The sequence below is a fragment of the Oncorhynchus clarkii genome, chromosome 2 (genome assembly GCF_045791955.1).
Source record: "Oncorhynchus clarkii lewisi isolate Uvic-CL-2024 chromosome 2, UVic_Ocla_1.0, whole genome shotgun sequence".
Classification (NCBI taxonomy): domain Eukaryota; kingdom Metazoa; phylum Chordata; class Actinopteri; order Salmoniformes; family Salmonidae; genus Oncorhynchus; species Oncorhynchus clarkii.
The window spans coordinates 95420604-95446190 of NC_092148.1; the positions used below are offsets into that span (position 1 = coordinate 95420604).

Genomic DNA, 25587 nt, shown 5'->3' on the forward strand with positions numbered 1-25587 from the left:
ACATTCAGGGAGTGCGTGTATCTTCTCCCACTCACCACGTTGTTGAGAGCAGCCATCTCACACATGTTGTCAGCCAGCAGAGAACACACCTCCTGCTGTCCCCAGTGAGCAGCAGCATGCAGGGCTGTCCAGCCGTCCACATCACCACTGTCCAAATCCAGACCACACTGGAGCAGGACCCTGTGAGGGGGCGGGGGGGGGGGGGGAGAGAGAGAGATGAACAGGGTGAGGGAGAGAGAGAGAGAGGAAGGGGAGAGAGAGAGAGAGACAGGAGAGGGAGAGAGATGGAGAGAGAGAGAGAGACAGGAGGGGGAGAGACAGATGGAGGGAGAGAGAGAGAGAGAGAGAGAGAGAGAGAGAGAGACAGGAGGGGGAGAGAGAGATGGAGAGAGAGAGAGAGAGAGAGAGAGAGAGAGGAGGGGGAGAGAGAGATGGAGAGAGAGAGAGAGAGAGATGGAGAGAGAGAGAGAGAGAGAGATGGAGAGAGAGAGAGATGATCGTGAGAGACAGAGGAGGGGGAGTGAGATGAACAGGGTGAGGGAGAGAGAGAGGAAGGGGAGAGAAAGAGAGACAGGAGGGGGAGAGAGATGAACAGGGTGAGGGAGAGAGAGAGGAAGGGGAGAGAGCGAGAGAGAGAGAGAGAGAGGGTGAGACAGGAGGGGGAGAGAGAGATGAAGAGAGATGAGGGTGAGACAGGAGGGGGAGAGAGACAGGAGGGGGAGAGATATGAAGAGGGAGAGAGAGACGAAGAGGAAGGGGAGAAAGAGAAGCAGACAACTAGAAAGAGGAGGAGGTTGAGGTAAGGCAAAATGTGAGGTGGTGATGAGGATGACTAACAATCGGGGCAACGTTGAGCATTTTTAGCATGTGTAGCATGTTTAGCATTTTTAGCATGTGTAGCATGTTTAGTATGTGTAGCATGTTTAGTATGTGTAGCATGTATAGTATGTGTAGCATTTTTAGCATGTGTAGCATGTTTAGTATGTGTAGCATGTATAGTGTGTGTAGCCTTTTTAGTATGTGTAGCATGTATAGTATGTGTTGCATGTTTAGTATGTGTAGCATGTATAGTATTTGTAGCATGTTTAGCATGTGTAGCAAGTTTAGCATGTTTAGCATGTTTAGTATGTGTAGCATGTTTAGCATGTTTAGTATGTGTAGCGTGTTTAGTATGTGTAGCATGTTTAGCATGTGTGGTATGCGTAGCATGTTTAGTACGCGTAGCATGTCTAGTATGTTTGGTATGCGTAGCATGTTTAGTACGGTCTAGTATGTTTGGTATGCGTAGCAAGTTTGGTACGTTTAGTATGCGTACCATGTCTAGTACATTTAGTATGCGTAGCATGTCTAGTATGTTTGGTATGCGTAGCATGTTTAGTATGTCTAGTATGTTTAGTATGTGTAGCATGCGTAGCATGTTTACTATGTTTAGTAGCACCTGGCCCACTGACTAGCACCCGACCCACTGACGAGCACCCGACCCACTGACGAGCACCCGACCCACTGACGAGCACCCGACCCACTGACTAGCACCTGATCCACTGACTAGCAACTGGCCCACTGACTAGCACCTGATCCACTGACTAGCAACTGGCCCACTGACTAGCACCCGGCCCACTGACTAGCACCCGACCCACTGACTAGAACCTGACTAGCACCTGACCCACTGACGAACACCTGACGAGCACCCGACCCACTGACGAACACCTGACGAGCACCCGACCCACTGACTAGCACCTGACCCACTGACTAGAACCTGACTAGCACCTGACCCACTGACGAACACCTGACGAGCACCCGACCCACTGACGAACACCTGACGAGCACCTGACCCACTGACTAGCACCTGACCCACTGACTAGCACCTGACGAGCACCCAACCCACTGACTAGCACCCGACCCACTGACTAGCACCTGACGAGCACCTGACCCACTGACTAGCACCCGACCCACTGACTAGCACCCGACCCACTGACTAGCACCCGACCCACTGACGGGCACCCGACCCACTGACGGGCACCCAACCCACTGACTAGCACCCGACCCACTGACTAGCACTTTGACTAGCACCCGGCCCACTGACTAGCACCTAACCCACTGACTAGAACCTGACTAGCACCTAACCCACTGACTAGCACCTGACGAGCACCCGACCCACTGACGAACACCTGACGAGCACCTGACCCACTGACTAGCACCTAACCCACTGACTAGCACCCGACCCACTGACTAGCACCTGACCCACTGACGAACACCTGACGAGCACCCGACCCACTGACGAACACCTGACGAGCACCCGACCCACTGACTAGCACCTAACCCACTGACTAGCACCCGACCCACTGACTAGCACTTTGACTAGCACCCAACCCACCGACTAGCACCCAACCCACTGACTAGCACCTAACCCACTGACTAGCACCTAACCCACTGACTAGCACCCGACCCACTGACTAGCACCTAACCCACTGACTAGCACCTAACCCACCGACTAGCACCCGACCCACCGACTAGCACCCGACCCACTGACTAGCACCTAACCCTCTGACTAGCACCTAACCCTCTGACTAGCACCTAACCCACTGACTAGCACCTAACCCACTGACTAGCACTTTGACTAGCACCCGACCCACTGACTAGCACCTAACCCACTGACTAGCACCTAACCCTCTGACTAGCACCTAACCCACTGACTAGCACCTAACCCACTGACTAGCACTTTGACTAGCACCCGACCCACTGACTAGCACCTAACCCACTGACTAGCGCCTGACGAGCACCCGACCCACTGACTAGCACCTAACCCACTGACTAGCGCCTGACGAGCACCCGACCCACTGACTAGCACCTAACCCACTGACTAGCGCCTGACGAGCACCCGACCCACTGACTAGCACCTGACTAGCACCTGACGAGCACCTGACGAGCACCTGACGCACTGACTAGCACCTGACCCACTGACGAGCACCTGACGAGCACCTCACCCACTGACTAGCACCTGACCCACTGACGAGCACCTGACCCACTCACTTCATGACCTCTATGTAGCCCTTGGCAGCGGCCACGTGCAGCGCTGTGGCCTTGGTGTTAGGATGAGGTGTCAGCACGCCACTTCCTGCCAGCACCGCGTTGGCATCCGCCAGCATCACCCGCTCTTCTTCCCGCCGTGCCATGTCCACGTCAACCCCTAAGAGAGAGGAAGAGGGACACAGGCAACAAACTACATAATAATCCCTAGTTGACCTGCATCTAGAACACCCAGACTACATAATAATCCCTAGTTGACCTGCTTCTAGTATTATAGAACACCCAGACTACAAAATAATCCCTAGTTACCCTGCTTCTAGTATTATAGAACACCCAGACTACATAATAATCCCTAGTTGACCTGCTTCTAGTATTACAGAACACCCAGACTACATAATAATCCTTAGTTACCCTGCTTCTAGAACACCCAGACTACATAATAATCCTTAGTTACCCTGCTTCTAGAACACCCAGACTAGATAATAATCCCTAGTTGACCTGCTTCTAGTATTACAGAACACCCAGACTACATAATAATCCTTAGTTACCTGCATCTAGAACACCCAGACTACATAATAATCCCTAGTTGACCTGCTTCTAGTATTATAGAACACCCAGACTACATAATAATCCTTAGTTACCCTGCTTCTAGAACACCCAGACTACATAATAATCCTTAGTTACCCTGCTTCTAGAACACCCAGACTAGATAATAATCCCTAGTTGACCTGCTTCTAGTATTACAGAACACACAGACTACATAATAATCCTTAGTTACCTGCATCTAGAACACCCAGCCTACATAATAATCCCTAGTTACCCTGCTTCTAGAACACCCAGACTACATAATAATCCCTAGTTGACCTGCTTCTAGTATTACAGAACACCCAGACTACATAATAATCCTTAGTTACCCTGCTTCTAGAACACCCAGACTACATAATAATCCTTAGTTACCCTGCTTCTAGAACACCCAGACTAGATAATAATCCCTAGTTGACCTGCTTCTAGTATTACAGAACACCCAGACTACATAATAATCCTTAGTTACCTGCATCTAGAACACCCAGACTACATAATAATCCCTAGTTACCTGCATCTAGTATTATAGAACACCCAGACTACATAATAATTCCTAGTTGACCTGCTTCTAGTATTATATAACACCCAGACTACATAATAATCCCTAGTTACCCTGCATCTAGTATTATAGAACACCCAGACTACATAATAATCCCTAGTTGACCTGCTTCTAGTATTATAGAACACCCAGACTACATAATAATCCCTAGTTGACCTGCTTCTAGTATTATATAACACCCAGACTACATAATAATCCCTAGTTACCCTGCTTCTAGAACACCCAGACTACATAATAATCCCTAGTTGACCTGCATCTAGAACACCCAGCCTACATAATAATCCCTAGTTACCTGCATCTAGTATTATAGAACACCCAGACTACATAATAATTCCTAGTTACCCTGCTTCTAGAACACCCAGACTACATAATAATCCCTAGTTACCTGCATCTAGTATTATAGAACACCCAGACTACATAATAATTCCTAGTTACCCTGCTTCTAGAACACCCAGACTACATAATAATCCCTAGTTACCCTGCTTCTAGAACACACCCAGCCTACATAATAATCCCTAGTTACCTGCATCTAGTATTATAGAACACCCAGACTACATAATAATTCCTAGTTACCCTGCTTCTAGAACACCCAGACTACATAATAATCCCTAGTTACCCTGCTTCTAGAACACCCAGACTACATAATAATCCCTAGTTACCCTGCTTCTAGTATTATAGAACACCCAGACTACATAATAATCCTTAGTTACCCTGCTTCTAGAACACCCAGCCTACATAATAATCCCTAGTTACCTGCATCTAGTATTATAGAACACCCAGACTACATAATAATTCCTAGTTACCCTGCTTCTAGAACACCCAGACTACATAATAATTCCTAGTTACCCTGCTTCTAGAACACCCAGACTACATAATAATCCCTAGTTACCCTGCTTCTAGAACACCCAGACTACATAATAATCCCTAGTTACCCTGCTTCTAGAACACCCAGACTACATAATAATCCCTAGTTACCCTGCTTCTAGAACACCCAGACTACATAATAATCCCTAGTTACCCTGCTTCTAGTATTATAGAACACCCAGACTACATAATAATCCCTAGTTGACCTGCTTCTAGTATTATAGAACACCCAGACTACATAATAATTCCTAGTTACCCTGCTTCTAGAACACCCAGACTACATAATAATCCCTAGTTACCCTGCTTCTAGTATTATAGAACACCCAGACTACATAATAATCCCTAGTTGACCTGCTTCTAGAACACCCAGACTACATAATAATTCCTAGTTACCCTGCATCTAGAACACCCAGACTACATAATAATCCCTAGTTACCCTGCTTCTAGAACACCCAGACTACATAATAATCCCTAGTTACCCTGCTTCTAGTATTATAGAACACCCAGACTACATAATAATCCCTAGTTGACCTGCTTCTAGTATTATAGAACACCCAGACTACATAATAATCCCTAGTTGACCTGCTTCTAGAACACCCAGACTACATAATAATCCCTAGTTACCCTGCTTCTAGTATTATAGAACACCCAGACTACATAATAATCCCTAGTTAACCTGCTTCTAGTATTATAGAACACCCAGACTACATAATAATCCTTAGTTACCCTGCTTCTAGAACACCCAGACTACATAATAATCCCTAGTTACCTGCTTCTAGTATTATATAACACCCAGACTACATAATAATCCCTAGTTGACCTGCTTCTAGAACACCCAGACTACATAATAATCCCTAGTTACCCTGCTTCTAGAACACCCAGACTACATAATAATCCCTAGTTACCCTGCTTCTAGAACACCCAGACTAGATAATAATCCCTAGTTGCCCTGCATCTAGAACCCTCAGACTACATAATAATCCCTAGTTACCCTGCTTCTAGTATTATAGAACACCCAGACTACATAATAATCCCTAGTTACCCTGCATCTAGAACACCCAGACTACATAATAATCCCTAGTTACCCTGCATCTAGAACACCCAGACTACATAATAATCCCTAGTTACCCTGCATCTAGAACACCCAGACTACATAATAATCCCTAGTTACCCTGCTTCTAGAACACCCAGAATAATCCCTAGTTGACCTGCATCTAGAACACCCAGACTAGATAATAATCCCTAGTTGACCTGCTTCTAGTATTATAGAACACCCAGACTACATAATAATCCCTAGTTACCCTGCTTCTAGAACACCCAGACTACATAATAATCCCTAGTTACCCTGCTTCTAGAACACCCAGACTACATAATAATCCCTAGTTACCCTGCTTCTAGAACACCCAGACTAGATAATAATCCCTAGTTGCCCTGCATCTAGAACCCTCAGACTACATAATAATCCCTAGTTACCCTGCTTCTAGTATTATAGAACACCCAGACTACATAATAATCCCTAGTTACCCTGCATCTAGAACACCCAGACTACATAATAATCCCTAGTTACCCTGCATCTAGAACACCCAGACTACATAATAATCCCTAGTTACCCTGCATCTAGAACACCCAGACTACATAATAATCCCTAGTTACCCTGCTTCTAGAACACCCAGACTACATAATAATCCCTAGTTGACCTGCATCTAGAACACCCAGACTAGATAATAATCCCTAGTTGACCTGCTTCTAGTATTATAGAACACCCAGACTACATAATAATCCCTAGTTACCCTGCTTCTAGAACACCCAGACTACATAATAATCCCTAGTTACCCTGCTTCTAGAACACCCAGACTACATAATAATCCCTAGTTACCCTGCATCTAGTATTATAGAACACCCAGACTACATAATAATCCCTAGTTACCCTGCATCTAGAACACCCAGACTACATAATAATCCCTAGTTACCCTGCTTCTAGTATTATAGAACACCCAGACTACATAATAATCCCTAGTTACCCTGCTTCTAGGTCTCTCCCTATAGCATCGTCAGGGGGGTAATGACTATGTTAATATGGGTCATTGTGTTAACACCCTACCTTGTTTCTTGATCTCCCCCTTCAACAGTCTCTCCATAGCATCCTCAGTGACCACATCCAGAGGAAGCTCTCCTTCACTGTTCACCGCCCCCACACGTGCACCGTGCTCTATCAGGTACCTGCAACATAGACACACAACATAATGGTTCCTACACACAACATAATGGTTCCTACACACAACATAATGGTTCCTACACACAACATAATGGTTCCTACTCACAACATAATGGTTCCTACTCACAACATAATGGTTCCTACTCACAACATAATGGTTCCTACTCACAACATAATGGTTACTACACACAACATAATGGTTCCTACGCACAACATAATGGTTCCTACACACAACATAATGGTTCCTACTCACAACATAATGGTTCCTACTCACAACATAATGGTTCCTACACACAACATAATGGTTCCTACGCACAACATAATGGTTCCTACACATAACATAATGGTTCCTACTCACAACATAATGGTTCCTACACACAACATAATGGTTCCTACGCACAACATAATGGTTCCTACACACAACATAATGGTTCCTACGCACAACATAATGGTTCCTACACACAACATAATGGTTCCTACACATAACATAATGGTTCCTACTCACAACATAATAGTTCCTACAAACAACACCACATCAATATCAATGTATTGCACAGTGCAGTGGTTCTTCATCCTGGTCCCAAGGGGTGCATATTTAACACTACACACCTGATTCCACTGATCAAAGGTTTGATGATGATTAGTTGAGTCAGGTGTGCAACCCCCTTTGGGGTCCTCAGGACCAGGATGTAGAACCAGTCGTATAGTGGAACGGTGTAATATTAAATAGACACCCACTTGGTGATCTGTATGAACCCACAGGAGGCAGCAGCGTGGAGGGGAGTCCACCCCTCGTTGTCCCCCCGGTTCACATCACTCCCACTCTCCACCAGGAACTGGACCATCTCTGCATTCTCATCTATACACGCCTGGAGACGACAGGAAACACATTGGAAGGTGAGATATGAGAGGACATGAAACACATTGGAAGGTGAGAGATGAGAGATGAGAGAGGAAACACATTGGAAGGTGAGAGATGAGAGATGAGAGAGGAAACACATTGGAAGGTGAGAGATGAGAGATGAGAGAGGAAACACATTCGAAGGTGAGAGATGAGAGATGAGAGAGGAAACACATTGGAAGGTGAGTGATGAGAGGACAGGAAACACATTGGAAGGTGAGATATGAGAGGACAGGAAACACATTGGAAGGGGAGATATGAGAGGACAGGAAACACATTGGAAAGTGAGAGATGAGAGGACATGACACACATTGGAAGGTGAGATATGAGAGGACATGAAACACATTGGAAGGTGAGATATGAGAGGACAGGAAACACATTGGAAGGTGAGAGATGAGAGAACTGGACACACATTGGAAGGTGAGATATGAGAGGACATGAAACACATTGGAAGGTGAGATATGAGAGGACAGGAAACACATTGGAAGGTGAGAGAGAGAGAGGAAACACATTGGAAGGTGAGAGATGTAAGTGACCTTGATTATAAATCAAGTTTTAAAAGCATACTGTGAGTTTTGGGTCTAATGAGGCCTTCATCAGACAATACATGATCAAACGCTAAATCTTTACACATTGATCAAAACATTTTTCCTCGACCTAGAGAGGGGGAACAGAGACTTGTTAGAGATGAGATTGTGGTTTCAATGGCTAAATGGATTAGTGCACGGTGCTAGCAACACCGGGGTTTGGGGTTTAATTCCCAGATGGGCCATTGAATAAATACAGTCTCTGTCAATGTTGACATTTCTGTCCCATCGCATAAAAGCATCTGCTTAAATAACCATATTTCTTATTCTGGACAACTTTGGACTATGTAAGGCAATAAGAGGTGTTCTTGATTAGTAGCACACTCCTGGATAACTAACCTTGGGCAAGCAGCTAATACAAGCGACAGTTCTAAAACCTGGAGTGTCTGTCTGTCTCTAAAGGGCCTGGAGTGTCTGTCTGTCGCTAAAGGGCCTGGAGTGTCTGTCTGTCTCTAAAGGGCCTGGAGTGTCTGTCTGTCTGTCTTTAAAAGGTCTGGAGTGTCTGTCTGTCTCTAAAGGGCCTGGAGTGTCTGTCTGTCTCTAAAGGGCCCGGAGTGTCTGTCTGTCTCTAAAGGGCCTGGAGTGTCTGTCTGTCTCTAAAGGACCTGGAGTGTCTGTCTGTCTCTAAAGGGCCCGGAGTGTCTGTCTGTCTCTAAAGGGCCCGGAGTGTCTGTCTGTCTCTAAAGGGCCCGGAGTGTCTGTCTGTCTCTAAAGGGCCTGGAGTGTCTGTCTGTCTCTAAAGGGCCCGGAGTGTCTGTCTGTCTCTAAAGGGTCTGGAGTGTCTGTCTGTCTCTAAAGGGCCCGGAGTGTCTGTCTGTCTCTAAAGGGTCTGGAGTGTCTGTCTGTCTCTAAAGGGCCCGGAGTGTCTGTCTGTCTCTAAAGGGCCTGGAGTGTCTGTCTGTCTCTAAAGGGCCCGGAGTGTCTGTCTGTCTCTAAAGGGCCCGGAGTGTCTGTCTGTCTCTAAAGGACCTGGAGTGTCTGTCTGTCTCTAAAGGGCCCGGAGTGTCTGTCTGTCTCTAAAGGGCCTGGAGTGTCTGTCTGTCTCTAAAGGACCTGGAGTGTCTGTCTGTCTCTAAAGGGCCCGGAGTGTCTGTCTGTTTCTAAAGGGCCTGGAGTGTCTGTCTGTTTCTAAAGGGCCTGGGGTGTCTGTCTGTTTCTAAAGGACCTGGAGTGTCTGTCTGTCTCTAAAGGGCCTGGAGTGTCTGTCTGTCTGTCTCTAAAGGGCCTGGAGTGTCTGTCTGTCTGTCTCTAAAGGGCCTGGAGTGTCTGTCTGTCTCTAAAGGGCCCGGAGTGTCTGTCTGTCTGTCTCTAAAGGACCTGGAGTGTCTGTCTGTCTGTCTCTAAAGGGCCTGGAGTGTCTGTCTGTCTCTAAAGGGCCCGGAGTGTCTGTCTGTCTCTAAAGGGCCCGGAGTGTCTGTCTGTCTCTAAAGGGTCTGGAGTGTCTGTCTGTCTCTAAAGGGCCCGGAGTGTCTGTCTGTCTCTAAAGGGCCCGGAGTGTCTGTCTGTCTCTAAAGGGCCTGGAGTGTCTGTCTGTCTGTCTCTAAAGGGCCTGGAGTGTCTGTCTGTCTGTCTCTAAAGGGCCTGGAGTGTCTGTCTGTCTCTAAAGGGCCCGGAGTGTCTGTCTGTCTGTCTCTAAAGGACCTGGAGTGTCTGTCTGTCTGTCTCTAAAGGGCCTGGAGTGTCTGTCTGTCTCTAAAGGGCCCGGAGTGTCTGTCTGTCTCTAAAGGGCCCGGAGTGTCTGTCTGTCTCTAAAGGGTCTGGAGTGTCTGTCTGTCTCTAAAGGGCCCGGAGTGTCTGTCTGTCTCTAAAGGGTCTGGAGTGTCTGTCTGTCTCTAAAGGGCCCGGAGTGTCTGTCTGTCTCTAAAGGACCTGGAGTGTCTGTCTGTCTCTAAAGGGCCCGGAGTGTCTGTCTGTCTCTAAAGGGCCTGGAGTGTCTGTCTGTCTCTAAAGGACCTGGAGTGTCTGTCTGTCTCTAAAGGGCCCGGAGTGTCTGTCTGTTTCTAAAGGGCCTGGAGTGTCTGTCTGTTTCTAAAGGGCCTGGGGTGTCTGTCTGTTTCTAAAGGACCTGGAGTGTCTGTCTGTCTCTAAAGGACCTGGAGTGTCTGTCTGTCTCTAAAGGGCCTGGAGTGTCTGTCTGTTTCTAAAGGGCCTGGAGTGTCTGTCTGTCTCTAAAGGGCCTGGAGTGTCTGTCTGTCTCTAAAGGGCCTGGAGTGTCTGTCTGTCTCTAAAGGGCCCGGAGTGTCTGTCTGTCTCTAAAGGGCCTGGAGTGTCTGTCTGTCTCTAAAGGGCCTGGAGTGTCTGTCTGTCTCTAAAGGGCCTGGAGTGTCTGTCTGTCTCTAAAGGGCCCGGAGTGTCTGTCTGTCTCTAAAGGGCCCGGAGTGTCTGTCTGTCTCTAAAGGGCCTGGAGTGTCTGTCTGTTTCTAAAGGGCCTGGGGTGTCTGTCTGTCTGTCTTTAAAGGGTCTGGAGTGTCTGTCTGTCTGTCTTTAAAGGGTCTGGAGTGTCTGTCTGTCTCTAAAGGGTCTGCGGTGGGAAGGTAGACAAAATAGCATGTTTAGAAGGTACCAGGTTAGGATTTGATTTGGGGTTGCAGGGTACTAGGTTAGGATTTGACTCCAGACCTCACGCTGAACTAATAAACAACTCCAGACTTCAGGCTGAACTAATAAACGACTCCAGACCTCAGGCTGAACTAATAAACGACTCCAGACCTCAGGCTGAACTAATAAACGACTCCAGACCTCAGGCTGAACTAATAAACGACTCCAGACCTCAGGCTGAACTAATAAACGACTCCAGACCTCAGGCTGAACTAATAAACGACTCCAGACCTCAGGCTGAACTAATAAACGACTCCAGACCTCAGGCTGAACTAATAAACGACTCCAGACCTCAGGCTGAACTAATAAACGACTCCAGACCTCAGGCTGATCTAATAAACGACTCCAGACCTCAGGCTGATCTAATAAACGACTCCAGACCTCAGGCTGAACTAATAAACGACTCCAGACCTCAGGCTGAACTAATAAACGACTCCAGACCACAGGCTGAACTAATAAACGACTCCAGACCTCAGGCTGAACTAATAAACGACTCCAGACCTCAGGCTGATCTAATAAACGACTCCAGACCTCAGGCTGAACTAATAAACGACTCCAGACCTCAGGCTGAAATAATAAACGACTCCAGACCTCAGGCTGAACTAATAAACGACTCCAGACCTCAGGCTGAACTAATAAACGACTCCAGACCTCAGGCTGAACTAATAAACGACTCCAGACCTCAGGCTGAACTAATAAACGACTCCAGACCTCAGGCTGAACTAATAAACGACTCCAGACCTCAGGCTGAACTAATAAACGACTCCAGACCTCAGGCTGAACTAATAAACGACTCCAGACCTCAGGCTGAACTAATAAACGACTCCAGACCTCAGGCTGATCTAATAAACGACTCCAGACCTCAGGCTGAAATAATAAACGACTCCAGACCTCAGGCTGAACTAATAAACGACTCCAGACCTCAGGGTGAACTAATAAACGACTCCAGACCTCAGGCTGAACTAATAAACGACTCCAGACCTCAGGCTGATCTAATAAACGACTCCAGACCTCAGGCTGAACTAATAAACGACTCCAGACCTCAGGCTGAACTAATAAACGACTCCAGACCTCAGGCTGAACTAATAAACGACTCCAGACCTCAGGCTGATCTAATAAACGACTCCAGACCTCAGGCTGAACTAATAAACGACTCCAGACCTCAGGCTGAACTAATAAACGACTCCAGACCTCAGGCTGAACTAATAAACGACTCCAGACCTCAGGCTGAACTAATAAACGACTCCAGACCTCAGGCTGAACTAATAAACGACTCCAGACCTCAGGCTGATCTAATAAACGACTCCAGACCTCAGGCTGAACTAATAAACGACTCCAGACCTCAGGCTGAACTAATAAACGACTCCAGACCTCAGGCTGAACTAATAAACGACTCCAGACCTCAGGCTGAACTAATAAACGACTCCAGACCTCAGGCTGAACTAATAAACGACTCCAGACCTCAGGCTGAACTAATAAACGACTCCAGACCTCAGGCTGATCTAATAAACGACTCCAGACCTCAGGCTGAACTAATAAACGACTCCAGACCTCAGGCTGAACTAATATACGACTCCAGACCAGAGGCTGAACTAATAAACGACTCCAGACCTCAGGCTGAACTAATAAACGACTCCAGACCTCAGGCTGAACTAATAAACGACTCCAGACCTCAGGCTGAACTAATAAACGACTCCAGACCTCAGGCTGAACTAATAAACGACTCCAGACCTCAGGCTGAACTAATAAACGACTCCAGACCTCAGGCTGATCTAATAAACGACTCCAGACCTCAGGCTGGCTGATGAACTAATAAACGACTCCAGACCTCAGGCTGAACTAATAAACGACTCCAGACCTCAGGCTGAACTAATAAACGACTCCAGACCTCAGGCTGAACTAATAAACGACTCCAGACCTCAGGCTGAACTAATAAACGACTCCAGACCTCAGGCTGAACTAATAAACGACTCCAGACCTCAGGCTGATCTAATAAACGACTCCAGACCTCAGGCTGATCTAATAAACGACTCCAGACCTCAGGCTGATCTAATAAACGACTCCAGACCTCAGGCTGAACTAATAAACGACTCCAGACCTCAGGCTGAACTAATAAACGACTCCAGACCTCAGGCTGAACTAATAAACGACTCCAGACCTCAGGCTGAACTAATAAACGACTCCAGACCTCAACTAATAAACGACTCCAGACCTCAGGCTGAACTAATAAACGACTCCAGACCTCAGGCTGAACTAATAAACGACTCCAGACCTCAGGCTGAACTAATAAACGACTCCAGACCTCAGGCTGAACTAATAAACGACTCCAGACCTCAGGCTGAACTAATAAACGACTCCAGACCTCAGGCTGAACTAATAAACGACTCCAGACCTCAGGCTGAACTAATAAACGACTCCAGACCTCAGGCTGAACTAATAAACGACTCCAGACCTCAGGCTGAACTAATAAACGACTCCAGACCTCAGGCTGAACTAATAAACGACTCCAGACCTCAGGCTGAACTAATAAACGACTCCAGACCTCAGGCTGAACTAATAAACGACTCCAGACCTCAGGCTGAACTAATAAACGACTCCAGACCTCAGGCTGAACTAATAAACGACTCCAGACCTCAGGCTGAACTAATAAACGACTCCAGACCTCAGGCTGAACTAATAAACGACTCCAGACCTCAGGCTGAACTAATAAACGACTCCAGACCTCAGGCTGACCTCAGGCTAATAAACGACTCCAGACCTCAGGCTGAACTAATAAACGACTCCAGACCTCAGGCTGAACTAATAAACGACTCCAGACCTCAGGCTGAACTAATAAACGACTCCAGACCTCAGGCTGATCTAATAAACGACTCCAGACCTCAGGCTGAACTAATAAACGACTCCAGACCTCAGGCTGAACTAATAAACGACTCCAGACCTCAGGCTGAACTAATAAACGACTCCAGACCTCAGGCTGAACTAATAAACGACTCCAGACCTCAGGCTGAACTAATAAACGACTCCAGACCTCAGGCTGATCTAATAAACGACTCCAGACCTCAGGCTGAACTAAAATAAACGACTCCAGACCTCAGGCTGAACTAATAAACGACTCCAGACCTCAGGCTGAACTAATAAACGACTCCAGACCTCAGGCTGAACTAATAAACGACTCCAGACCTCAGGCTGAACTAATAAACGACTCCAGACCTCAGGCTGAACTAATAAACGACTCCAGACCTCAGGCTGAATCTAATAAACGACTCCAGACCTCAGGCTGAACTAATAAACGACTCCAGACCTCAGGCTGATCTAATAAACGACTCCAGACCTCAGGCTGAACTAATAAACGACTCCAGACCTCAGGCTGAACTAATAAACGACTCCAGACCTCAGGCTGAACTAATAAACGACTCCAGACCTCAGGCTGAACTAATAAACGACTCCAGAGGCTGAACTAATAAACGACTCCAGACCTCAGGCTGAACTAATAAACGACTCCAGACCTCAGGCTGAACTAATAAACGACTCCAGACCTCAGGCTGAACTAATAAACGACTCCAGACCTCAGGCTGAACTAATAAACGACTCCAGACCTCAGGCTGAACTAATAAACGACTCCAGACCTCAGGCTGAACTAATAAACGACTCCAGACCTCAGGCTGATCTAATAAACGACTCCAGACCTCAGGCTGAACTAATAAACGACTCCAGACCTCAGGCTGAACTAATAAACGACTCCAGACCTCAGGCTGAACTAATAAACGACTCCAGACCTCAGGCTGAACTAATAAACGACTCCAGACCTCAGGCTGAACTAATAAACGACTCCAGACCTCAGGCTGAACTAATAAACGACTCCAGACCTCAGGCTGAACTAATAAACGACTCCAGACCTCAGGCTGAACTAATAAACGACTCCAGACCTCAGGCTGAACTAATAAACGACTCCAGACCTCAGGCTGAACTAATAAACGACTCCAGACCTCAGGCTGAACTAATAAACGACTCAAGACCTCAGGCTGAACTAATAAACGACTCCAGACCTCAGGCTGAACTAATAAACGACTCCAGACCTCAGGCTGAACTAATAAACGACTCCAGACCTCAGGCTGATCTAATAAACGACTCCAGACCTCAGGCTGAACTAATAAACGACTCCAGACCTCAGGCTGATCTAATAAACGACTCCAGACCTCAGGCTGAACTAATAAACGACTCCAGACCTCAGGCTGATCTAATAAACGACTCCAGACCTCAGGCTGAACTAATAAACGACTCCAGACCTCAGGCTGATCTAATAAACGACTCCAGACCTCAGGCTGAACTAATAAACGACTCCAGACCTCAGGCTGAACTAATAAACGACTCCAGACCTCAGGCTGAACTAATAAACGACTCCAGACCTCAGGCTGAACTAATAAACGACTCCAGACCTCAGGCTGAACTAATAAACGACTCCAGACCTCAGGCTGAACTAATAAACGACTCCAGACCTCAGGCTGAACTAATAAACGACTCCAGACCTCAGGCTGAACTAATAAACGACTCCAGACCTCAGGCTGAACTAATAAACGACTCCAGACCTCAGGCTGATCTAATAAACGACTCCAGACCTCAGGCTGAACTAATAAACGACTCCAGACCTCAGGCTGAACTAATAAACGACTCCAGACCTCAGGCTGAACTAATAAACGACTCCAGACCTCAGGCTGAACTAATAAACGACTCCAGACCTCAGGCTGAACCACTTACTCCAGGTTCCAGTCTGAGATCCCCGCTCTGCCATTTACTCGGACTGGGAAGGCCAACCGTCAATAAGCCATTCTCTAAGAGGCTTTCCTTTTAAAATCAACCAATTACAAAGCTATTTTAGGTCCACTTCCTTGTTCATAAAGTGAGATAACTGGTTGACTGGAACAATAAAAATAAACTTACCCTACACCACATTACATAGACTTAGAGCTAATTTACTGTAGCGAGAGAGAGAGGAACAGGGAGACCCCCTCCAGGCTAATACTATACTCCTCTCACCGCAACATAGTCCAAGTACCTATTCCCCATAGGGGCCTGGTCTAAAGTAGTGCACTATATAGGGAATAGGGTTCTATAGGGCTCTGGTCTAAAGTAGTGCACTATGTAGGAAATAGGGTTCTATAGGGCTCTGGTCTAAAGTAGTGCACTATGTAGGAAATAGGGTTCTATAGGGCTCTGGTCTAAAGTAGTGCACTATATAGGGAATAGGGTTCTATAGGGCTCTGGTCTAACGTAGTGCACTATATAGGGAGTAGGGTTCTATTTGGGACTCAGACTACTCCCCTCCACGGGCCAACTAGCTGAATGAACAAGAGGAAATTTCTTGTCTCTTTCTCCTTGTTGTGAATGTGGCTGTGCATAGTTTTCTACCAGTGGTTCAACGGTTCCTTCACTGGTTCATCAAGTAACTCGGTCATTGTGGAAATGGAGCAGCAGCAGCTTGAGCAGCTGTTAGAAGGAGAATGTTTTCCATTTCTTCATCTGAAATTCCCAAAGTCCCCACCATCGGGATTGGAAAGGGAGAAACAGAGGGAGAGAGAGAGAGAAGAGGGGAGGAAGGGGGAGAGAGAGACAGAGAGAGGGAAGTCCCCACCATCGGGATTGGAAAGGGAGAAACAGAGGGAGACTGAGGGAGAGAGAGAGAGAGAGAGAGAAGAGGGGAGGAAGGGGGAGAGCGAGACAGAGAGAGGGAAGAGGGAAATGAGGGGGCAGAGGAGAGAGAAGACAGAGGCTTTAGATGGAAAATGGGTGGAAAGTTTGGAGTGAGGGCCTATATTTAATTATCGTTGCCATGCAACTAGTGAGCAACAAAGGAGAAAGGGATGGATGGCACTGGGTGACAGCAGGACCAGACCGAAGTATAGTCTGCTTCCCAACGAACACCCTGTTCCCTACGTAGCCAAAAGAAGTGTACTACGTAGGGAACATGGCGCCATTTGGTACGTACATCTAGAGAAGGGAGCAGTTGCAAGGACACGTGCAAAAGACCGCAACCTCACATCTCACATAGACACGTTCTCATCAGTAGAACAACAGGCCACAGGAAAGTGGAGATGAAATAGAAATGAAATTTCGTCACAGGCCCATCCTCTCTCTAAACTGGGGGGGGGGGGGGGGGGGGGGTTCGTTAACAACTCTGTAGAGATGTTAGGGATCTCCAGAGTTAGCCATATCTCTGGCCCGTACATCTATAGGTTAACAACTCTGTAGAGATGTTAGGGATCTCCAGAGTTAGCCATCTCTCTGGCCCGTACATCTATAGGTTAACAACTCTGTAGAGATGTTAGGGATCTCCAGAGTTAGCCATCTCTCTGGCCCGTACATCTATAGGTTAACAACTCTGTAGAGATGTTAGGGATCTCCAGAGTTAGCCGTCTCTCTGGCCCGTACATCTATAGGTTAACAACTCTGTAGAGATGTTAGGGATCTCCAGAGTTAGTCATCTCTCTGGCCCGTACATCTATAGGTTAACAACTCTGTAGAGATGTTAGGGATCTCCAGAGTTAGCCATCTCTCTGGCCCGTACATCTATAGGTTAACAACGAGGTAAGGTGTGGAGGAAGTTTATGCAAGAGGGCTGTATTGACAAGGAGGGTGCAATGCATTGATCTACGAGACTTTAAGAAGGGCCAGCCCACATTCTGATACAGAATGCAGTGATGTGTACTGAACCTATCGACCATAATAAAACGATATCCCCATAGTCACACAGACGATATCCCCATTGTCACACAGACAATATCCCCATAGTCACACAGACGATATCCCCATCGTCACACAGACAATATCCCCATAGTCACACAGACGATATGCCCATAGTCACACAGACGATATGCCCATAGTCACACAGACGATATCCCCATAGTCACACAGACGATATGCCCATAGTCACACAGACAATATCCCCATAGTCACACAGACGATATCCCCATAGTCACACAGACGATATCCCCATAGTCACACAGACGATATCCCCATAGTCACACAGACGATATCCCCATAGTCACACAGACGATATGCCCATAGTCACACAGACGATATCCCCATAGTCACACAGACGATATCCCCATAGTCACACAGACGATATGCCCATAGTCACACAGACGATATCCCCATAGTCACACAGACGATATCCCCATAGTCACACAGACGATATGCCCAGTCACACAGACGATATCCCCATAGTCACACAGACGATATGCCCATAGTCACACAGACGATATCCCCATAGTCACACAGACGATATCCCCATAGTCACACAGACGATATCCCCATAGTCACACAGACGATATGCCCATAGTCACACAGACGATATCCCCATAGTCACACAGACGATATCCCCATAGTCACACAGACGATATCCCCATAGTCACACAGACGATATGCCCATAGTCACACAGACGATATCCCCATAGTCACACAGACGATATCCCCATAGTCACACAGACGATATCCCCATAGTCACACAGACGATATGCCCATAGTCACACAGACGATATCCCCATAGTCACACAGACGATATGCCCATAGTCACACAGACGATATCCCCATAGTCACACAGACGATATCCCCATAGTCACACAGACGATATCCCCATAGTCACACAGACGATATCCCCATAGTCACACAGACGATATGCCCATAGTCACACAGACGATATCCCCATAGTCACACAGACGATATCCCCATAGTCACACAGACGATATCCACATAGTCACACAGACAATATGCCCATAGTCACACAGACGATATCCCCATAGTCACACAGACGATATCCCCATAGTCACACAGACGATATCCCCATAGTCACACAGACGATATCCCCATAGTCACACAGACGATATCCCCATAGTCACACAGACGATATCCCCATAGTCACACAGACGATATCCCCATAGTCACACAGACGATATCCCCATAGTCACACAGACGATATCCCCATAGTCACACAGACGATATGCATGTTGAATTAGTTGTTTTCAGCTTTTTAATGAAAGACAGAACCTTTTCCTATAGAAGACTATTTAAAAAAGAATATTAATAATTTGTAAACTAACTCATCAACATGCTTTTTGAAAGATAGATTTTCATCAATCCAGATGCCCAGATATTTTTAAACAAGGACACAAATCAATGAGGGTACCATCCAAAGTACACAAGCCGAAGAAAACCATCCCAACTGTGTAGCACGGGGGTGGCAGCATCATGTTGTGGGGGTGCTTTGCTACAGGAGGGACTGGTGCACTTCACAAAATAGATGGCATCATGAGGATGGAAAATTATGTGGATCTATTGAAGCAACATCAAGACATCAGTCAGGAAGTTAAAGCTTGGTCGCAAATGGGTCTTCCAAATGGACAATGACCCCAAGCATACTTCCAAAGTCGTGGCAAAATGGCTTAAGGACAACAAAGTCAAGGTATTGGAGTGGCCATCAGAAAGCCCTGACCTCAATCCTATGGAAAATTTGTAGGCAGAACTGAAAAAGTGTGTGCGAACAAGGAGGCCTACAAACCTGACCAGCTCTGTCAGGAGGAATGGGCCAAAATTCACCCAACTTATTGTGGAAGGCTACCCAAAACATTTGACTCAAGTTAAACAATTTAAAGGCAATGCTACCAAATACTAATTGAGTGTATGTAAACTTCTGACCCACTGGGAATGTGATGAAAGAAATAAAAGCTTAAATAAAATCACTCTCTACTATTATTCTGACATTCTTAAAATAAAGTGGTGATCCTAACTGACCTAAGACAGGGAATTTTTACTAGGATTAAATGTCAGGAATTGTGAAAAACTGAGTCTAAATATATTTGGCTAAGGTGTATATAAACTTCCGACTTCAACTGTATCATCATTTGGTTGTAATCCAGAGAGGTTAGAAAAAGTATCTAGATCCTCTGAGGCTGTGGAGGGATTCTAATTATGGATTTAAAAGAAAACATGAATCAATGGCACCTTTGTTTTTAAGCCCTGGATTTCTAGGCCCTTGATATTATTGTTGGATATGAATTTAATAGCTAACATTTCGATGGCCATAATAAATAGATATGCCGATAATGGACAACCTTGTTTTACTCATCTTGATGAACGTTGTTTCCTCGGGGACATTGATGCAGCTGGCTTCCGGGTTAAGTGAGTGGGTGGTAAGAAACTCGGCTTGGGGGTCATGTTTCTGAGGACGCATGACTCGACCTTCGGCTCTCCTGAGCCCGATGGGGAGTTGCAGCGATGAGACAAGATCGTAATCTCCCAATTTTTTTTTATTTTAAATATCATAAAATAAAATGTATAAAAATAAACATTGTCCTGTGTCTTGAAATTTCGTTACAAAAACCCACATATTTTCATGAGGAGGGAGGAAAAAGAAACTCCACAGAAGTAACAAGTATTAAATAGTAAGGTAGTAAGGTATTAGTAAGGTAGTAAGGTATTAATTAGTAAGGTAGTAAGGTATTAATTAGTGAGGTAGTAAGGTATTAGTAAGGTAGTAAGGTATTAGTAAGGTAGTAAGGTATTAATTAGTAAGGTAGCAAGGTATTAGTAAGGTAGTAAGGTATTAGTAAGGTAGTAAGGTATTAGTAAGGTAGTAAGGTAGTAAGGTATTAATTAGTAAGGTAGTAAGGTAGTAAGGTATTAATTAGTAAGGTAGTACGGTATTAGTAAGGTAGTAAGGTATTAAGGTAGTAAGGTATTAATTAGTAAGGTAGTAAGGTATTAAGGTAGTAAGGTATTAATTAGTAAGGTAGTACGGTATTAGTAAGGTAGTAAGGTATTAAGGTAGTAAGGTATTAATTAGTAAGGTAGTACGGTATTAGTAAGGTAGTAAGGTATTAAGGTAGTAAGGTATTAATTAGTGAGGTAGCAAGGTAGTAAGGTATTAGTAAGGTAGTAAGGTAGTACGGTATTAGTAAGGTAGTAAGGTATTAATTAGTAAGGTAGTAAGGTAGTAAGGTAGTACGGTATTAGTAAGGTAGTAAGGTATTAAGGTAGTAAGGTATTAATTAGTAAGGTAGTAAGGTATTAATTAGTAAGGTAGTAAGGTATTAATTAGTAAGGTAGTAAGGTAGTAAGCTATTAGTAAGGTAGTAAGGTATTAATTAGTAAGGTAGTAAGGTATTAGTAAGGTAGTAAGGTATTAGTAAGGTAGTAAGGTATTAATTAGTAAGGTAGTAAGGTATTAATTAGTAAGGTAGTAAGGTATTAATTAGTAAGGTAGTAAGGTATTAATTAGTAAGGTAGTAAGGTATTAATTAGTAAGGTAGTAAGGTAGTAAGCTATTAGTAAGGTAGTAAGGTATTAATTAGTAAGGTAGTAAGGTATTAATTAGTAAGGTAGTAAGGTATTAGTAAGGTAGTAAGGTATTAATTAGTAAGGTAGTAAGGTATTAATTAGTAAGGTAGTAAGGTAGTAAGCTATTAGTAAGGTAGTAAGGTATTAATTAGTAAGGTAGTAAGGTATTAGTAAGGTAGTAAGGTATTAATTAGTAAGGTAGTAAGGTATTAATTAGTAAGGTAGTAAGGTAGTAAGGTATTATTAAGGTAGTAAGGTATTAATTAGTAAGGTAGTAAGGTATTAATTAGTAAGGTAGTAAGGTATTAATTAGTAAGTCTTGGTAACAGAAAATTGTTATCGGAATTGGTGACGCAATAAAAACAAAATCATAGTAGTCACAAACCACAGTTGGGTTCACAAGATTGTACAGAAAAGTAGAGTTCAGCACAGCAGAAAGGAAAAGTAGAGTTCAGTAAAGTAGACAGTAGCACACAGAGTATACTATAACGGGGCGGCAGGGTAGCCTAGTGGTTAGAGTGGAGGGGCGGCAGGGTAGCCTAGTGGTTAGAGCGTTGGACTAGTCACCGGAAGGTTGCAAGTTCAAATCCCCGAGCTGACAAGGTACAAATCTGTCGTTCTGCCCCTGAACAGGCAGTTAACCCACTGTTCCTAGGCTGTCATTGAAAATAAGAATTTGTTCTTAACTGACTTGCCTAGTTAAATAAAGGTATAATTTTTTTTTTTAAATGTACTGTATTATGTATGCTCTACTGCACTTTGATGTCTTAACTTAACTTGTGAAACATAGACATCTATGATTGGTTCAAATTTGGTCTCGCTTCTGGGCAGATCTCATTAAATAATATCCAGTGTATAGAATGTATAGAATCATGGCCTTGAAAGATGCTGCAGAGGACCAGGATCAAGTAAGTCAGCTCTAGCAGATTGATGAAAAAAAAACAATCAGAGGATCAGGATCAAGTAAGTCAGCTCTAGTAGATTGATGTAAAAAAACAATCAGAGGACCAGGATCAAGTAAGTCAGCTCTAGTAGATTGATGTAAAAAAACAATCAGAGGACCAGGATCAAGTAAGTCAGCTCTAGTAGATTGATGTAAAAAAAACAATCAGAGGATCAGGATCAAGTAAGTCAGCTCTAGTAGATTGATGTAAAAAAAACAATCAGAGGATCAGGATCAAGTAAGTCAGCTCTAGTAGATTGATGTAAAAAAACAATCAGAGGATCAGGATCAAGTAAGTCAGCTCTAGTAGATTGATGTAAAAAAATAAATAAATCTTGCGCATCACAAGAAGAAAGTTGTTGAAATGAAAATAAATGATTCACTAGAAGTTGAGGGATCTTCCATCATGTCAACTAGAGACTTGAAGAAAGGGCAGGCAGTCAACTGGCTGACCAGAGTCAATTAAAGCACCTTTAATTTCAAATAAAACTCCTGCCGAGATAACATGCTGATTAAAAGTGTCACTTGTTTATTTTTTCTCAGTAATGATGTGAGTCTGACAACTTGGACGGAGAGGAATTTCCACAATTCAATGCATTAACTGCATATGCCACTGTCCTACAAGTAAAACAAATTGCTATTAAGAAAAAATATATAAATATTAGATTGAGCTATGTCGGAGTGGCATTGACTAAAATACAATAGTCTTTTTAAAATGTTTATTTCACCTTTATTTAACCAGGTAGGCTAGTTGAAAACAAGTTCTCGTTTACAATTGCGACCTGGCCAAGATAAAGCAAAGCAGTTCGACACAAACAACAACACAGAGTTACACATGGAATAAACAAGCGTACAGCCAACACAATAGGAAAAAAAGAAAGTCTATATACAGTGTTTGCAAACGGCATGAGGAGGTAAGGCAATAAATAGGCCAATAGTAGCGAAGTAATTACAATTTAGCAATTTACACTGGCGAGATAGATACAGTGCCTTGCGAAAGTATTCGGCCCCCTTGAACTTTGCGACCTTTTGCCACATTTCAGGCTAAAGATATAAAACTGTATTTTTTTGTGAAGAATCAACAACAAGTGGGACACAATCATGAAGTGGAACGACATTTATTGGATATTTCAAACTTTTTTAACAAATCAAAAACTGAAAAATTGGGCGTGCAAAATTATTCAGCCCCCTTAAGTTAATACTTTGTAGCGCCACCTTTTGCTGCGATTACAGCTGTAAGTCGCTTGGGGTATGTCTCTATCAGTTTTGCACATCGAGAGACTGAAATTTTTTCCCATTCCTCCTTGCAAAACAGCTCGAGCTCAGTGAGGTTGGATGGAGAGCATTTGTGAACAGCAGTTGTATGCATATGAGGATGTGCAAGTAGAAATACTGGTGTGCAAAAGAGCAGAAAAACAAAAACAAATATGGAGATGAGGTAGGTAGTTGGTTGGAGGGGCTATTTACAGATGGGCTGTGTACAGCTGCAGCAATCGGTTAGCTGCTCTGACAGCTGACGCTTAAAGTTAGCGAGGGAGATATAAGTCTCCAACTTCAGTGATTTTTGCAATTTCTTCAAGTCATTGGCAGCAGAGAACTGGAAGGAAAGGCGGCCAAAGGAGGTGTTGGCTTTGGGGGTGACCAGTGAGATATACCTGCTGGAGCGCGTGCTACGGGTGGGTGTTGTTATCGTGACCAGTGAGCTGAGATAAGGCGGAGCTTTACCTAGCAAAGACTTATAGATGACCTGGAGCCAGTGGGTTTGGCAACGAATATGTAGCGAGGACCAGCCAACGAGAGCATACAGATCGCAGTGGTGGGTAGTGTATGGGGCTTTGGTGAAAACGGATGGCACTGTGATAGACTGCATCCAGTTTGCTGAGTAGGGTATTGGAGGCTATTTTGTAAATGACATCACCGAAGTCAAGGATCGGTAGGATAGTCCGTTTTACGAGGGTAAGTTTGGCAGCGTGAGTGAAGGAGGCTTTTGTTGCCTCACACGTAAATCCTTAAAGAGATGGGTGGGGCTAAAGCTTAAAGAGGGTGTGAACGATGCTGAATGGGTGGGGCTAAAGCTTAAAGAGGGTGTGAACAATGCTGAATGGGTGTCGACAAAGAAGAGCTCTCATCATTACGACTGACTGAACAGTCGCTGAACTACGTGTCAATCATTTCCCCCACCTTTCAGGGATATAACTTTACAATTGTATAGCTAATAGACTATATCTTTATAGGTGGACTGAGGTGAAGGAACCTTCAACGGTGATACTGGCTGGGGATATTTGTTGCTACTCTCCAAATAGCATTTGTGTTGTTGTTGTATAGAAATGCAGTAAATGAACTTCAAAAAAACAATTTCCAAAATAAAAATGTTGCAATGACATAATATTATAATAATATAATGCCTACTATTCTGAACTGTTTTTGGATAGGAAGCATGCAGAAAAGCCTTCATGGCCCTGATTCTATTCCTGCAATGAGGTAAGTGTGCCTACTCATATCCCTGTTCTGTGGCGTCTTAATATAACCATGATTGCGTTCCGACCCCAGTGCAGCTCAGTGTAAACAAGCCTAATGGCAGGGTAGGAGTCATCTGACTAGCAGCCGCCTTTTCCAGTCTTGTGTCGAGTTCATCCGAGAGAGAGAGAACACACACTTGGAAGGCAACAGTTCCAATGAACCAATCTACTTTAGCGCGCGCACACACACACACACACACACACACCGGAATTATCATGACAATGTTCCAACATCACGATAAACAAGTTGTGTAGTTTTATAAACATTCAAACCACTGATTTGAGCATGATTAAAAGTTGAGTTAATGTTACTTGTCGATGTTTAATTTGACCAAAGGGTTACTGTGTTACAGTAGCTATGTGGACATGTTTGTTTGGCGGTAGGATACAACACAGATCGTTACATAGTTTCAACCCGCCATTACCACTAGGTTCCCCAAACACCAGCCTGCAACAATGGAAC

General features: G+C 44.7%; 1 protein-coding gene across 1 annotated transcript in view; it reads right to left on the reverse strand.

The window, feature by feature from the left end:
* Window positions 1-25587, reverse strand: part of LOC139383309 (protein phosphatase 1 regulatory subunit 12A-like) — a 71461-nt gene that overhangs the window by 45518 nt on the left and 356 nt on the right. The window contains exons 2-5 of the mRNA XM_071127791.1: window positions 7986-8116; window positions 7134-7252; window positions 3031-3187; window positions 36-180 (exon numbers count right to left, since the gene is read on the reverse strand). Of these exons, the coding sequence (XP_070983892.1) occupies window positions 36-180; window positions 3031-3187; window positions 7134-7252; window positions 7986-8116 (552 nt within the window). The remainder of the gene's footprint in view (window positions 1-35; window positions 181-3030; window positions 3188-7133; window positions 7253-7985; window positions 8117-25587) is intronic.